The sequence below is a fragment of the Cupressus sempervirens genome, chromosome 10 (assembly GCF_028749045.1).
Source record: "Cupressus sempervirens isolate cs-2001-9-10 chromosome 10, ASM2874904v1, whole genome shotgun sequence".
Lineage (NCBI taxonomy): Eukaryota > Viridiplantae > Streptophyta > Pinopsida > Cupressales > Cupressaceae > Cupressus > Cupressus sempervirens.
This window is the reverse complement of record NC_143127.1, coordinates 463,452,993-463,470,765: the sequence shown is the minus strand read 5'-3', so window position 1 is coordinate 463,470,765 and position 17,773 is coordinate 463,452,993. Positions and strand designations below refer to the sequence as shown.

The 17,773-nt window shown below is 35.8% G+C and overlaps 1 protein-coding gene and 1 pseudogene across 3 annotated transcripts; both read left to right on the top strand.

Annotated features, from left to right (window-relative positions):
- The first annotated feature begins 548 nt into the window (after positions 1–548).
- On the top strand, positions 549–17,569 carry LOC149534703 (uncharacterized; annotated as a pseudogene). Its single transcript, XR_016356996.1, has 2 exons — positions 549–1,549; positions 17,431–17,569. The product of XR_016356996.1 is annotated as an uncharacterized LOC149534703 (transcript).
- Positions 1,858–6,594, top strand: LOC149534704 (uncharacterized). Of its 2 annotated transcripts, none has more exons than XM_089804555.1 (7): positions 1,858–3,095; positions 3,297–3,956; positions 4,096–4,328; positions 4,444–4,596; positions 4,745–5,145; positions 5,283–5,688; positions 5,823–6,594. In XM_089804555.1, the coding sequence occupies exons 2-7, from the start codon at positions 3,574–3,576 to the stop codon at positions 6,401–6,403; spliced, it is 2,157 nt and encodes a 718-aa protein (XP_089660681.1). In that variant the 5' UTR covers positions 1,858–3,095; positions 3,297–3,573; the 3' UTR covers positions 6,404–6,594. The 2 variants fall into 2 exon arrangements, with proteins under 2 accessions (XP_089660681.1, XP_089660680.1); XM_089804554.1 differs by having other exon boundaries at positions 2,240–3,095; positions 3,294–3,956.
- Positions 17,570–17,773: the final 204 nt, after the last annotated feature.

Sequence of the window (17,773 nt, the reverse complement as noted above, 5' to 3'; positions counted from 1 at the left end):
AGAGAGCAGCGAATTTGATTACCAAACTTCAGAGAAGGAGAGACAAGCTAACCAAAACTTTACAACTGACTAGTTCCCCTCCTGACTCGGGAAGGTGATTGCATGGGTCCCATAGACTACTTTAGTCTCGTGGACGTCATTAAAATCTATAATATCATATCATATCATAGAGACCATATTTCTTGTAAAGCTAATATTCTTATTGCTGTACTTAGGACCAACTCTCACCAAGTTCACATGTGAGACCAAATTACTAGAGTCTATCTACCTCATAGACATTAAAAGTTTATCTATTCATCTATCTATAGACCTTCAAATGCAATAATTTGGAACTATAGGTGATAAAACCCGTTACTTTTATAATTTTATAATTGATTCAGCTCAATAATACAAATGCACATATCCCCATCATCTCTAAAATACATAGATAGATAGATAGATAAAATTTTAACGCCAAAAATAGCCTATGGGACAGCAAGACAACTCAAGCAGACTTAAGTAGCGCTGTCCAACCAACCTTCTAGTTAATACATTTAGTAAGACCTCACGTGATTCCCAAGTTGAAATTCGAGCGGCCGGAAGAACGGATCAAAAGGGCTTTAAACAGTAATGGGCTCCAGAAAACTGAAGATTTTAGGCATCTTAAGGTTTAAGCTAGGACATTTTTCACAGAATCTCAGGCACAATGTCGATGTCCAGGAGTTCAAAGATGCTCCAATTCGTAAACTTCAGAATGCGGGCGACGATTGAGGACGGCCGCCAGCTGGTGGGCAAATTCATGGCCTTCGACCGCCACATGAATCTCGTCCTGGACGACTGCGAGGAATTGAGGAAGCTCCCGCCCAAGAAGGGCCCCGAGAAGAAGGAAGAAAGGGAAGAGAGGCGAAATTTGGGCCTAAATCTCCTGCGCGGCGAGGAAGTCGTATCAATGACAGTCGAAGGCCCTCCTCCGCCGGACGAATCCCGCGCAAAGCCAACAGCGGGTCCGGGAATAGGGCGGGCTGCAGGGCGAGGAATACTCATGGCGCCATTAGTGCAAGCTCAGCCGGGGCTCTCAGGGCCAGTACGCGGGGTCGGAGGGCCGGCTCCGGAATGATGCAGCCGCAGATCTATAGGTCGCCTATGCTCCAGGTCTCTGCTCCGCCCATATCGTACGCTACCGGGCAAATGCGTCTGCCATTACCATTTTCTTCGGCTCCTCTGCACATGATGCGCCCTCCTCCGCCGCAGCAGTATGGCGGCCCTCCTCGTCCCGATGCCATGATACCACCGCCGCAGTATGGACAGCGCCCCATGGGAGGACCTCCTCCGCCTCAGATGATGAGAGGACCTCCTCCTCCGCCAATGGGCTCTGGCCCTCCCAGGTCTGGTATGCCTCTGCCACCTGGAGCCGCTACCCCCAGGCCCGGCATGCCGCCTCCTCCTGGTGCTCGACAAATGTATGGCGGCCCTATGCCTCCTCGCCCTGGATTGCCTTCTCCTCCTCCTCCTGCTCAGCAACAGCAGCAGCCGCCTCCTGGTCAATAGTAGCAGCATCTGCTTCGTTAGAGTACTTTTCTTGATTGCTCATTGCTCCTTTTGGTTGCTTACCACTCAATTTTGCTTACTTTACTGAAAATTGGGAATCCATCTACTAGTTTGGATAGTTGCTGCTAGAATTTTGCAGTCGAAGCCTTTTTAATCTAGCTAGGTGAATGGTCAGGGCAAGTGGTGTGTGTTTTTGTTTGTGAACATATGTAATGCTCCGAGTTCCTGTGGAGGCTGTCAATGTAAATTAATGGGTCTTCAACAGTAGCAGCTTATACTCTGTCAGAGTAATTGCTCGTAGCGCCTTTAGTTGTTGATCGCTCAATTTTGCTTGATGTTTGTGCTGCTTGATGATATCTTAGAGTGACAGCTTACTGAAAATTGGGAATCCACCTACTAGTTTGGATAGTTGCTGGTAGAGTTTTTGCAGTTGATGTCTTGTTAATCTAGCTAGGTGAATGGTCAGGTGAAGTTTGGCGTGTGTTTTTGCATATGAACATATGTAATGTTCCAAGTTTTTGTGGATGCTGTCAAAGTAAATATACGGGGTCTCAACAGCAGCAGCATGTGTTCTGTCAGAGTAATTTTCTTCATTGTTCATATCTTCTTTTAGTTGTTGACCACTCAATTTTGCTTGATGTTTGTGCTGTTTGATGGCAACTTAGAGTGGCTGTTTACTGAAAATTTGGAATACGCCTACTAGTTTGTATAGTTGCTGGTAGAGTTTTTGCAGTTACGGCTATTTAATCTGGCTGGGTAATGGCTAGGTCGAGGCTGGCTTATGCTCTTTTTTCTCCCTCACCGAGCTCGTGTTTTTTGCTTATGAACATTTGTAATATTCCAAGTTTATGTGGATACTCCCAATGTAAATTTATGGGTTTTCTACAGGTAAGTATGTTGCCTTATATGTGGACTCAATGTGTTTATACTTCTAGCATCTTTTATTTTTCATCTGGAGTAATCGTGTTTTGCCTTTTCGATTGGTTTTGAACTCTACTCCAAAGTAATAAGTTGTTGCTTAGTCTGACGATTGCTTGCATTTGATGTTTTTTTTTTCAACCAAGAAGTTTACTACTATTAAGGTTAGTTTCAGTCATAGTTCCAAAAATCGCCATGAAATCGCCGAAATCGCCGAAATCGCGATAAGATTCATGGCTCCCGATTTTTTTGGAATCGGAAATCGCTGGTGGCGATTTTTTCGTGTGAATCGCCTGAATCGCCTGAATCGGCGATTCATGGCAAAAATCGCCAAAATCGCCATCGTGAATCTTCAGAAATCGGCCGCGGCAGCAAGGATAGAAAGTTCAATTTTTTAAAAAAAACACATGTTTTATTTGCTTTCTAAGTTGACTTTCCTCTTTGTTATAACCCTAAAGAGCCTTCTATTTGCTTAGTATGAGTAGAAGAGAGGAAGAGTGAGAGAGAAGAAGAGAAAAGAGAATCCATAGGTTTCCAACCGGCAAGAAGGAAGAGCACCAAAGAGATCAGAAGTCCATTTGGGGAGGCCATAAATTGCACTGGGAGCATTAAGGAGTCAATATCAACACTCCTCAACTCATTTGCAAGAGGTAAGTGTTGATTTTTTTTTTGCATGTTAGTGTAGTATGCATTTTTTGTTAAATTTTTTTAGTGTTCAAACTTCATTTGCAAATCTTGAATGTTTTTTATTTTTAGTTTTACTAAATTGCAAACTAGGGTTTGTTGTTTTGTAGTTTTTGTTTATTAGTTGCAAACTTTGATTTTTTACATGAATTTTTTTATTGCAGCAGCCCTTTGCTTTCATTTTCCAATTTCCACAATGGGTAAAAAAGATGAATGCTGGAAATATAATGAAGAGTTTCCTGGGAGAACCAAATATCAAACAAAATGTATATTTTGCAAAGAAAAAATAAATTCGGGAGGTATCTATAGATTGAAATACCACATTGCTGGCATACCTGGCCATGATGTCACAGTTTGCAACTTTGCACTCAACAAACCGCTGAGGCAAAACGCTCTTGTTTAGTGGCATTAGAAAAAATTGAACAAGACAAGTTGACTAAGAAAATGCAACTTGAAGGGTTAAGAGGTATTGGCTCCCGTGCTCCCACATCCGCAACCGCATCTACATCTGCAAGTGCATCTGCATCAGCTTTCGCATCCGTAGGTTGTGTTGGGGAGGGTTCTTCTAGGCCTCCTTTTCATCCTAGTGCTAGTGCTCATGTGAGTGTTAGTGGTAGTCGGTCTCATACTGAGACAGAGTCCAACACCAACCTATTGCGGCCTAGAGTGCGGAAAAACAGAATGGATAGTTACTTTGTGCCCTGCACTACTCCTGGCTTCCAACCCACGCTTGAGGGCATGGGTTTGAACAAAGAGATTCATGATGCTGCCAGTAAAGAGATTTGCAAATTCTGGTACTTTTGCAACATTCCATTTATTGCAGCCAGGTAATTGATTCTTTTTTCTTTGTTATCTTCAAAGTTAAAGTTAAAAGTAAAAGTAAAACTTTAATTATATCTACTTGTTTTATGATTTTAGTTTTTGACATCTAAATTTCTAATCAATATCATTATCTATTTGTGACAGGACTCCTTATTGGCAGAACATGATAGATGCAGTTGCCATTTGTGGTCCGGGGTTTAAAGCCCCAACTGAGGCTGAGTTGAGTGGATACCTCCTGGAGGAAATGGTTGAGGATATGAGGCATGAGCTTGAGGACAACCGAAAGGAGTGGATCGAAAAGGGTTGCACCATCATGACTGATGGTTGGACAGATAGGAGGGGAAGAACACTCCTCAATTTTCTTGTATCCTGTGGAGGTGATTGATCATTCTACTTTCCTACATACATAATTTTGAATCGTGATTGACTATTTCAAATTTTGATTTGTTGATTGCTAATAGTAATTATAATTCGTTGTTTTGTTACTTGTAGGATATACCATGTTCCTCAAATCCATTGATGCTTCTGCTCATGTAAAAAACGCCACATACTTATGTGAGGTTATTGAGGAAGTTATAGCAGAGGTGGGGGAACAACATGTGGTGCAAGTGGTGACGGATAATGCAGCAAGTTATGTTGCTGCAGGTAAACTTTTAACTTTTTAAGTTTTGAAAATAAATTTATTTGAATTTTGAACTTTTTCTAATTCTAACTTAGAATTTCTAAGTTTCCTAAGTTCTAAGTTCTAACATGTTTGAAATTTGAATTTCTAATTATCTTAAAATTGTTGTAGGCAAACTTTTGATGGAGAGGCACCCCACCATATTTTGGTCCCCTTGTGCAGCACACTGCCTTGACCTCATGTTGGAGGAAATTGGCAAACTTGAGTGGGTCAAGTCATGTGTGGAAAGGGCAAAAAACATATGTAAGTTTATTTATAATCATTCATTTGTCCTTAGCACAATGAGGAAGTACACAGGAGACAAAGAGTTAGCTCGTCCAGGGATCACGAGGTTTGCCTCGAATTTCATCACCTTGCAGTCCTTGTTGACATCAAGGGATGATTTGAGGAGCATGTTTGTTGGGCGGGAGTGGATTTCATCTTCCTATGCTACGACCACTGCAGGGATAGATGTGGTGGATTGCATATTTGATGATGATGGTTTTTGGAAACCTGCTAGAGAAATACTTAAGGTAATTTTATTGCAATTTAACATTTAATATTTTACAGTTTACTATGCTAATTGTTTAATGATTTAGTTTTACCTTATATTATTGAATTATTCTATGTTTAAGTTTTGACTCAAATTTTTGTTTTACTTTATATGTAGGCCACTGAGCCTCTTGTATCTCTCCTACGAACTGCTGATGGGGAGAAGCCCTCTATGGGCTACATATATGAGGGCATGGATAGGGCCAAGGAGGCCATTAGAGCTCAGTATGCAGGAGTGCAGGAGAAGTATGCCCCTATTTGGGACATCATTGATAGGAGATGGCAGAATCAGCTCCACAGACCCATCCATGCAGCAGCTTACTTTTTGAATTCGGCATTTCGTTTCCGTCCTGACTTCAAGGCGGATGAGGAGGTTCTCACCGGATTATATACAGTGATCCAGAGGTTGAGTACTGATGAGGATAGCAGTGCTGCAATTATTGAGCTTGATAAGTTCAATAATAAAGAAGGGCCACTTTTCTCTAGCAGGGTAGCCATAGATGCTCGGGAAACAATACAGCCAGGTAAAAATTAAATAATATATTCAATGTTCATGAATCTAGATTCTAAACTTAAAGTTGATTATGTAATTTTAGAGTTAACTTGTAATTTGTAATTTGTAAATGAGACTAATTATTTTTATTTTCCCTTATTTCAGATAGATGGTGGCAAATGTTTGGGGCCACAACCCCAAAACTTCAAAAAATTGCCATTCGTATTCTGAGTCAGCCAAGCAGCGCTTCTGGATGTGAGCGCAGTTGGTCCATGTTCGAGCACATCCACTCGAAGAGGAGAAACAGGTTGACAGTGCAGAGGTTGAATGATCTTGTCTTCGTTCATTACAACCTCCGTCTTAGGATCAGACAGATTTTGGGCACTGACTCCTCTCCGATCATTCTGGAGGAGATTGATCCAAAATCAGAGTGGCTCACAGAGGTTGTAGATCCAGTCTTCACTGAGGAAGACCGTGCGTGGATTGACCAGGTGGATATAGAGGCTGAGGCAGCTAGAGCACGTTCTTCAGGCATTGGTAGACGCACACGTGCACGCACAGACACAGGCCCTAGCGACATTCGTGAGCCCATCTTATATGCGGGAGATATGGCTCGACAGTCCTCTAGGACCTACATTAGACGCCTTGCTACTAGGCAGACTGGATACTCAGAGGCTGAGGCTGAGGCTGTAGCCGAGCTTGAGGATGATGTTGAGGATGATGATGACTATGAGCCTGAGGCTTGAGCTGGAGCCTTGTTTTTATATTTTGTTTACAGATATTGATACTGAATCATTGATAGACATATGTTTCAAAGTTCCAAACTTTCATGGATCTTCATCTTAGATTCTTACATAAATTTATGATTTGATGTCTTATGGATCATCTTACATACATTCTATGATTTAAATCATTATGATCATTTGATTTCTATTTACTTCAGCTAGCCTACAATTTACATTTTAGAATCTTAGATAACATAGTTACGTATGTGATGGATTTTATGTTTCATGTTTATGTATGTTAAGTTTTAACTTCTATTTGATGATGTTATAGTGTGCTTAAGTTATATTCAATAAAGGGTGCATGAAATAAGTTTTAAATTGTTAAAATCTTTAAATTTAAAGGGTTTTTTCAAATTTGCCGATTCATCGCCGATTCATTGCCGATTCATTGCCGATTCACGATTCGATTCGGCCTTGCCGATTCCGATCCGATTCCGATTCACGTTTCTATGGTTTCAGTTTACTACTATTAAGGTTAGCATTGCACATATTTATCGCTGTTAATGCAATTATGGACACTATCTTGTTGAGATGGTGTAAAATATTTGTACCGATTGTGGTTAAGTTTATCTTCTTCAATAGTGCAATATTACGGTTATAATATGGTTCAAGATCAGTTGCAACGATTGCCAATCTTTGTACAAGCATAATGGCATATTCATTTTTGCAACAATAGTAGTAAGCTTCAAAAGAAATGCTCTACATAAAAGAGTTTCCAGGGGTCAGCACATAGCATCAAAGGAAGAACACAAGTTTAATTACTTTTTTATTATAATACATGGCATGAGAAGATAAATGAAGAGATGGCTAATCATTTCAGCACCCAGGTTATGCCATAACAGTTTCTTTATCCAATGTTTTAAAACATTCAACTAACAATGAGCTAGAACTCTTCGTGCACACTACATTTCTGTTGTACAGGTGCATTGAATGTCCTGAGGACCATTTAGAAATTAGAACTCATTTCAATCTGATTCTTGAACTACTGAGTACATGTACAATGAAAACCCTATTCTACAACGTTCAACATTGCACCATGAACATGTAGGAAGCTTAAAATCAGATCATAAGCCTGTCTTTGCATGAGGCCATGGCAGCATTTAATACTTTTTAACAAATATTTTAGGCAGCTTTCTTTGCTAATGATTTCTGGAATGGGAAGATGTGACATTTGCAACCTTTGAATTTCTTGTAAGGACAAAACATTAGAAACCAGTTTGGAGGCTTCAAAATTGCCAAGACAATTCCTAGATTGTGTTCCCTTCATCAATGGTTAGAGCAGCAGATGCGTATGATTGACTAAATAACGCTCTCTTAAAAAAAAAAACATTTTCTGTATTTTTGATTTCCTTGAGATGTTCCGCATAAAATCAAGGTAGTTTTCATCAGCAAGGGATGATTGTTTGGCTTTGAAACAGTTTTAGGCAAGCAATTCCAAGTCTTTGGGGTCTACTAGCATTCTCTTGATTACAAGTGATGACATCTGATCTTCGGACTGAGTATCAAGAACTGATGTATGGATCCAATACCAGTAAAATCTTGTTTCCAATGTTATTGTTTAAATTTTACCATTCCCTGTCTATAATTTCAGGCCTTTTGACTCCCATAATGACAAGCAAGTAAATAGTTAATACCTCAATTTCCTTTTAAAAACACTCTAATAGATGCCATTTATAACTAGAACTTGGCTGTAGTTTAGATTATTCTGGTTAGTTACAATGAGTTTTAATTTCCAAGTCCAACAATTGTTTTAGGTCATTTTAAGATCTGTGTGATTATTTAGATGAAGTTTGAAACACTAGCTTCAACCTAAGATAACTACACTCATACTGCCCTCCAACGATTTAAAAAAATGTACCATTGAGCATTTTCTGTAGATTTAGACCATGTTCTGGACTGAAATAAATAGAAAAAACAATCTGAATTTTTGGTGCTATTTGTCTTTGTGGTCATAGCATTCAGGAAGCAATGGTCTGTTGAAGAAAACATGTTCAGCTGTCTCCTATGCCTCCGTAGATTGCCCTGTGACCTCACCAAATAAACAGAGATACATTCCATACTTTCATTTATTATTTATCTCGAACCCTAAGCATCATTGCATGCTCCACAAACACCCATAGAGCTCGAAATGAGACCCATAAATGGTTAACAAGAAACTAACGCCTTTTTAATGTCGTAGTGGAAGGCAAACTCAAGCGAGTTGGTCTCTTTTTGCATAAGTATACAGGTTCATGTGTGAACGAATCATCATAATGGTATTGAAACCCAAAACATCACAAGAAGATTGAGGTATAAGTTGCGATCCTAAACCAAGTTCATCTATAGTGGTCACTGTTAGCCTTCATCAGTATAATGAACAGAGTTTGAGCTATTGAGTGCACATTCCTTCGAGTCCTCCATTATTTATAGGAGTAAGATAGAGAACTTCTTATCTTGGTTTTAGTGTTTGACTCACCCAACATAATCAATGCGACCTGCAGCTAGTAGGGTCTTCTAATATGTTTTGTTATCTCATTCAGCCTCAAATTTGTCTGCACTTTTGGGAGAAGGACTAGCAATATCTTGCATTTGTTATTCATGACATCCTTCACAAAGATTATCGTTAGTATCATTTGAAATATTATTGGGAGAAAAAAAACATTTTTAGAGGTTTGGCTTTTCCTGCGCTCCTCAATTTAAGAGTTTCAACATCTCTTTACTTTGCATTTGCATGCTTATCATCCACAGAGCATGGTACACTGAGGTTAAAGCATATTGAAAGACTGAAGCAGACATAAGGCTATAGAAGACCTTGCATCAAAAAAGCTTCCATAATCAATAAATACAAATCCCAAAACACAAAACATTGCACAACCGGCATATAGTCAGAGGTGAAAAAAAAATGTACAAATCAGTGAAAAAACAAATCTTACATAGAACACGTGTAATAGCTGAATACTCTTTTTCCAGGGCAAAATGCAACCCCTTGCTAGACATAGAGATCTCAACCCTACTTTTCTTGTTTACCAATGTTGTAAAGGCAGAATTTGTGTTTATAGCTTGGTAAGTGAGGGCATTCTTATGAAAAGTGTCAAGACCCCTGCAAACTCAACTGATTTGAAAAGGTTACCAAGATTTCTTAAGGCAAAGCAAGCTTTAGGCACACAAAAAATGCTTGCTTGAAATGTCTTTTCCTTTGGTAGAGTTGGTTTTCTTAAAATGAGTCCAGGATTATGCTAGTATGTGATATTAAGTTGTTTTATTTTTTGTTCAGTGTCTAGATTCCTTTTCTTGTATTTATGAGGTCTACCTTTTATTTACCTTCAATTATGAGCACAGAGGTTATTGGCACTCTCTAATGTGACACACTTAGGGTGCAGTCCCATGGACGGGGGCTTCCTAAAAAAATTCAGCGGGTACTCTAGAGATTTTATAGGATTATTTTAAAATGAGAGGTCCTATGAATTTTGTAGTGGAGTTATTCTTAAAAAGTTTAAGCCCCATAATTTATGGAAGCATGTGGTCTCATGATTTTTATTTTTATTTTAACATATTCAATTCACTTACTAAATAAATAAATATGTTTTAAAAAATTATTAATAAAAATTAGAAATTGGTATATGATTGACAAGTGGCACAAGAGAATCCTAAGTTGGTGGGGCAATTTCTAGCCCCCCACCTTTTCCACCCGCTTAAATTTGCACCCTAAAAGGTAGGGGCTGCTACTTTTGAGGAGAAGATTCTAATTAATCTGGTAGCAAACTATTTTTTGGCTTCATGGGACCACCCACCCCATGTAAATAAATCCTACAACACCCTCATGGGACCGCACCCTTATAGGCAGTTCTGCTATATTTTTGCTTTGTTGTCTAATTAATGGCTAATGACCAAGACTCACCCTTATGCTTCCTTAGGATTCCTTGTATGCCAGCATTTTGAGGTCTCATTGAAATTCAATTTGTGTGAACTTTCAAGGGAAGGTTCCTTATTGCTTGTTGGAGTAGTTGAGAAAGAAGTGATTCTGAGCTTGAATGAGAGATTCCATCTCCTTGAAATGCAAAGTCTATAATTTTTGGTGAGTTGTTGTAGTGCCTGCCCCTAGTTTACATTCAATTTTTATTGCCGAACTCTTTTAGCCCAGTTTATGTTTATGTTTGATGATTAGTAGTATTATCTTTTAGATTATCATATATTGTTTTCATACTCGATTATATGATGAGATGACTTTGGTACTAATTATTTCATGTATGCATGATTATACCTTGATGATGATTATTTACAGTGATTTTAGTTATTTGATGATATTAGTTGGATTATTTATACGTGTTTTCTTATGGATACTCCGTATCGCATGTGTATGGTGTGCGTGTATGTTTTCTTTATGTATGATGTTTTTGATGTGGTTAAGGGAGGGAGTGGTAGTCACCTACTAGTTAGGATCTACACGATGCACCACTTTCTACCATTGCTTGTTTAACTTAGTATATGTGTTTGTACATGCGTGGATTTTATGCAGATTGCAGGTACTGGGGTATCGACTTCCCTGAATTGTTAGTATGAGCGTACCCTATCACAATATCTCAATGGTAAGAGAGGGGAAATAAATTTTTGAGCCCAAATCCTAACTTTTAAACCAATTGTCCTAGAAAATTAGGATAAATATCTAAGATGATTACCCTTCTGAATGCATCGTATGATGTAAATTCGTGATTATAACCCTTGAGTTTGATCTTGTATGTGGTGTTTTATGATGGGTTTTCATATCTCGTCTTGTAAGTCTTGTGATTTTTTTGTTAATTAAGTCAAATTAAAAGATTAATTAATGATTTAATTTAATGAAAATTGTTATTATATTTTTAATATTTAATTATATTTAATTAATTGAGAAATTAATTTAATAAAAATAATTAAATTTAAAGAGAAATTTATGGTATAATTTTAGAGCGTAATAATATTTATATAATTTAATAATAATATATTTAGGAGATCATTTTTAAATAAATGCTAAATATTGTTTTAGATTAAGGTAAAAGCAAGTTTTGAAGGGGCTCCAAAACCCATTACATCAAAGAGAAAGATAAACCATTAAGCACAACCAGGTTATAAAAGGACCTGAAATCAGCCAAACAACTAAACTAGGTTTTGCAGGGACCTGAAACCAGCAGATATGACCAGTAAAATTAACCAAAAACTCTGGAATTTGAAAGGACAAACAGACTGGAGCAAAGCAGCCAGGAAGGCTATCCGAATCAGATACCAGAAAACCAGAGACAAGACCATAACACCAACCCAGAAGAACCAGTCAGCATAAGGGAACAAAAGATTATCCTTTTAAAATGAGGTTACCCTTACGCGACCGAAGGGTCATATCTAAAGGGGGAGCAGAAGGCTTAGAATGCTAAATATTGTTATTACTTAAGTTAATAAATATTTTATTAAATAATGCTTCGAAAATTAAAATAAAACTGAAAGAAATTAATTTATTGAAGATATTTAAAATTGCATGAAGTTTCGAAAAAGGTAATAAAGAGTTAAAAGATTGTGATCAACAAGTTCCCTTGGGTGATTGCACAAATAGTGCCCCAGTTTTACGGAAGAACTCCATATTAGAGATTGAGAGTTCTTTTCGCAGGGATTGAGAATTTTGGAGAAGGGAATATTTAGAGAGAAGGTTTTGAGAGGATAGAATTCTCGCACAAATCTTTGAGTGATTGTGAATTAGCATTAGAACTAGGTAGATCCTTATGTTTTGTTCACCCAGTTAATTATGTAATTTAAATATTCCTGTCTTCATCGTGATTGTGAATTGTTTTTCCAAATTGCATTGTGATGAGCTCTTCAATTCTTCATTAAAATTTACTGGTATTCTTATTGTTTTCTTTTATATTTGTGAGGATTGAAATTTAGTAGATCCCTCATATAGTAAATTTAAAAGTTGTAAATTAAAATGGGAAGGGTTTTGAAAGAAATGGAAGTTTTAGATTGGAAATTTGAATAGTTGATTGTATTTTCTCTATTAGAGTATTGATAGAACTTCTGTAAAAAAAATTATATTGAAAATTTTATTGGGGGAGTTTTTTTGAAAACGTTTTTATATTAAAAAGTATATAAAACAAAATAATAAAAAAATATATAAAAAAATGGGTTAGAGGAGGCAGGGCTACCAATTCCCCACCTCCCCATTTCACCTCCTCGTGGACCTTATCATTGCTTGCGACGCAGTCTGTACTGCTGTAGCAGTAGTAGTATTAATACTGTTGCGTGCGGCAGCAGACAATCTGCGGTCGCACGACAGTGGCTTATAAAGCTTAGTCGATGGGCCTTAACTGCATTTTGATTATTTCAAAATTTGTGATAATGCTATTAGGATTTAACTGTGATTTTGAGTCAAACTCATTGACCCATGTTTCATGAGTAATGATTCAACATGAATCCATCTCTTAGGAGAATGAATGGAACACTTAGCACTCATTGGATTTAGGTGATGCTCACAAGGGTGAAGCACCGAGACTTCTCAGGAGTGGTGAAGGTTTTGCAAAGGGAGTTGCAAGCTTTGGGTTTGACCATGGAGGAAACTTTGTAGTTAAACACACTCAGGCTGGAGTAGCACTAGATGGGTGACCTCTCGGGAAGTCTTGTTGCTTCACCCCTGTGAGCATCACTTAGATCCAATGAGTGCTAAGTGTTCCATTTATTCTAATGAGAGATGGATTCATGTTGAATCACCACTCATGGAACATAGGTCAATGAGTTTGACTCAAAATCACATAGTTAAATCCTGATAGCAATATCACAATTTGATGTGCTGTGGAAATTATCTCCTACTTATTTTAAAAGTTATTTTTTAAATTTAATTTTACCTAAATTTTTATTATTATTTATCAATAAATTTTATTAATAGTTTTTATGAATATTTATTAAATTAATTAATAATTAATTAATATTAATTATTAAAGAAAATTAATTATTAAAGAAAATTAATTAATAATTATTAATTTAGTAATTCACATTATTATTGACGAGTATCAATTAAGAATGTTAAAATGAATTTACTTTATTATTATTTAATAAATTGATTATTAATAGAATCATGAGTATTTTATTCAATAATCGATATTTATTATTTTAATAATTTAATAGATAATCATTTTTAAAAGTCATCTTGTGATATTTATTGGGAATATTGTGACTTCATAAAATTAAGGATAAATTGTACAAATTGTTTAAAAATGAGAATGGGTTAAGTTGCAAGGATAAACTGTAAAATTCATATGTTCGAAAACTTATATTGAACGAAAATTCAAACCTTACTATTAACTCAAAACTATGTGTTTTCAAAATCAAACCAAACTATGAAACTACACTGTTAACTGTATGTTGTTTTATGTTTTGGGTTTGGGTTGACTAGAGTGTTGACCAGTCTTAGGACGTCTACTAGAAGCTCGGGAGTTCTGTGTTTGTGATATTATGATGATTTGACCTTGATCTGTTAGACTCAACTATGGTAATGTGTCTGGTATGCTTTATGATGAGTTTGGATTTATTGTTCGTTATTGCTTTTTAGTGTTCTTGTGTTAAATTGAGATGAATGGTATGACCTATTTCACTTAACCTTTGAATCTTTGATTAGTTATTTTGGGATGCATTCTAGTTGCTTGTGAAGGACTGAGGTGAAAATTGTGATTCTTTGATTTGTAGTTCTATGAGCCTAGGGTAGGTAATCTGTATGTTAAGTTGGGAAGTGGCTTGCAATGGAGGCCGAGGCCCAAAGTGGTTGCCAGGGTAACCCATTGTAAGTAGTTAATAAGTGAAAACACTGCACTAAATGAGAGTAAACTGAACTTAATAAGAATTTTGTTTTTCCTCATCCATGCCTCGAGTGCTAGTATAGACTAGGATGGGAGTAGAGAAGACGTTTGGTTACGACCATGCATTGTTAGTATGCCTTCTCAGTACTAAAGGATACTAGTGCCACATAGAGTCACTAGGGGGTTGGAGGATTAGAAGACTAGCTGGGTAACCTTAGAGTTGGTTCGTGCAATGACACTTGCCCACTAGTAGTATAGATTTCTTACGTATCTTTGTTGCCTCTGGGTCTAGATGTCAATTTATCTCGGAACCTTTGAGTTAGATTATTTTAAGGGTTTTCCTTGACTTAGATATTACTTTTGATTTTGGGATTGATATCCTATTTGGGACTTGAGACTATCCCCTCAACGCGATGGGAGTGGACCTTTTTGGGTTACCACGAGTTCGAGTTGTAGTGCTTTTTACTTTTACCATTGAGATCCGTCCGTTGATGTTATGGCTGAAGTTTCTTGTTCTGCATTTCCTTTCATTCTATCTTTGTGTATTATGATGGATGGTTATATCTACTGGATGGATGATTTTACTTATTGTATTGTATTTTGTTTCATGGATCCAAAAGGGATGATGTAATCTATTTTATAAATGTATATTCTTTTAGCATTTTATACCCTATGACATGTACAATGGATGATTGTGCATTCCGAATTTTATTGCGAAATGGCATTCATAACAAATGTATATTATATAAATGGACTTGGACTTGTAATTATTCTTTCAAGTGGATGTGTTATTTATTAGACTTAGTATTATTTAAATTTAAATGTGACAACGGCTTGGGATCCTTAAGGAATGTAATCTGTTATGTTTGCTTATGTATGATTGTATGTTATTGCTTCTATTACTTTATGATTGTTGTACATGATTTTCTTTAAGAAAAAAAATGTTTGGCAAATTTAATAAAACTTTAGGTTAGTTCTTTTGGATCCCTTGGTAGGGCGGTACAATTGTATTGGTTGTGTCTATGTTTGATGTATATTATGGCCCATTTTTTAATGCTGGCTGCTATTATATTTGTTATTTGTTCTTTGTCTTGGCAAGCATTTTCAAAATCTCTTTTGGACACTCAAACCATATTCCCTAGATAATATAGACTGAGGTTATAAGTTCTATTTACTTGATGCTTGGCTTTTGGGTGTTGCATTATTTTGGTTCTTTCTCTCCCAGTGATGCAATTTCCAATATATTTTTTCACTGTAAATCATTACATCTACTTCAATTGCTTGGGAAAACTAATAAAAAATAATTTTATTGTTGACATATGTTGAATTCTTCTACAATTGCTCCAATTGCGCGAGAAGACCAAAAAAATGACCAATATAATTTTATTGCCAACATATGTTACATATGAAAAAATCCTCTGTTTGAATGAACTCATCACAGCTATCTATTTGGGCTAGTGTGTAATGTATAATAGCAACTCAAAGAGCAAATGTTCAATACCAAGGAGCATATTTGCAACTCATTGTCAGTAATTGAGAATTCGTGGAATCAAATCCTTGAAACAAAATTTAACTAGAGTTAATTATACAAGGTTTGTGTTACAATTATTTCGTCATTTTAATTAATTTAATTAAAATAATACAATTTTAATTGTAGATCTAATTTGTAATTATATTTATTATCAAGGTTGGGGATATAATTTTTTTTTTGATTGGTAAACAATCGAAGCTTAGATTAATTATTACTACTTGTTGGAATTAATTATTATTATTATATGTAAATCGAAGGTAGATTTGAACCCAAGACCTCCCACATGAGAGGCTTGCAAGTTACCATTGCATTGTAGGCTTTTGCCTAAGATGGAGATATAATTAGTATATATTTAAAATAATAGAAATTATTTTATCATTTTCTTTTAGGTAAATTTTAAAATTTTATATATGATAATTTTTTATGCATCTTCATATCTCATCTTGTTTAAAATTTGAAGAGGGTATAAATATTTATTAATAATAAAATGAATATAAATAATATTTACAATGAGGGCCTCGTTTTTCGGAACACACTGAAGCATTACCACCTCTTAACACCTCCATCGGCCACTTATCTCTTTATCATACATTTCCTCCTTCACATCCATTGTTAACTATTAATTCTAAGTTGTTAGTATTACTATTAACTATTGTTTTTTGTTAATTAACGATGTATTACATATACTAATATTAATTTTATTATTATACTATAATATTATGTATAACATATCAATATTTATGACATTTTTGTATTTTGAAACATGTAACGAGTCGCTTTTCCTAAAATGAAAATGTGGAATGATTCTCTTTTCAGATTGGGGTTTGTAATTGTTGTTCTAATTGTAATGTAGAGTTTTTGTAAGGCTTACTTTTTATTTTCTCGTAATAGTTAAGGGTAGGAATTTTTTTTTAATGTTTTCACTAGGACAAGGTTCCATAGGCAAAGAAAAATGTTGAATCGTAATAGAGATGTGCCCCATTATTTATGGTATAATATTGCATTATATTCTAAATTTGTGTCACTCTTTAATCTTTATAAAATTATTGAAATAGTAATGGATTTTGGGTATGTTGCGAGTTTTTGTTTTGGTTAGTGATTCATCAAGCATTTGCATTCTTATAGCCAAATTTGTACAGTGACTTGAAATTATTAAATTTCTTCTTCACCTCTTATGTTGATTGTCATTTCTAAGATATAGCAACAAAATTGTTTTGTTTGTTGTTTGGAGTGGCACAAGGCTATAAATTAGGCTTGGGTTTGTGGTCCAGTGGCCAAAACTAACCTTTTGCTGCAAATAAATAGGATATACAAATTTGTCTCTCTTATGCTGTTTTGTATACAATTGTGATTTTATTTGGAAAAATAGAGTTATAAGAAATCAAAATGTATGATTATTTTTCAATTTCATGGATTGATTATCTTAAATTTGTGGTGTCAGAAAAATTGATCAAACTAAAGAACTAAGTTTGTGATGTTATTTGAGTACTCTTGCTACTTAGTCTGCGTTGTAACTTGCAAAGTCAGATTCACATTCATTGCAATGGGAAATGATTTGTTCTTGTTGAAATTTTAATCCCTTTGTGTAGAAAATGTAAAAATATTCCTATTTATAAAGTGGTATTTCCTAATTAAAAATATTCCTATTTATAATGTGATATTTGAATTAGGAAATGATGAATTATGGTAAAAGGCTTGAGCTAATGCATGATGGTAGTGATTGCATTGGAAGCTTGGGGAGTTTATTGGAGGGGTGCCCTGGCACACGTACAATTTATGACATGGTTGCCTTCGCAAGCTCTTCTATATTATGTATTTTAAGTTCATGGGTTCAAGAAAAAGGCGTGTGCTGCTTTCTAGATATGTTTGTTAACCTAGACTTTGGCCAATATCAAACAATTTCTCTCCAGCTTTTCCTTTTGCATCTTGCTCATGCTTTTCTACATTGATATACACTATTTATTTTGATTCTATCATATATACTTAACGTAAAATAGATGTAATCACACCCAA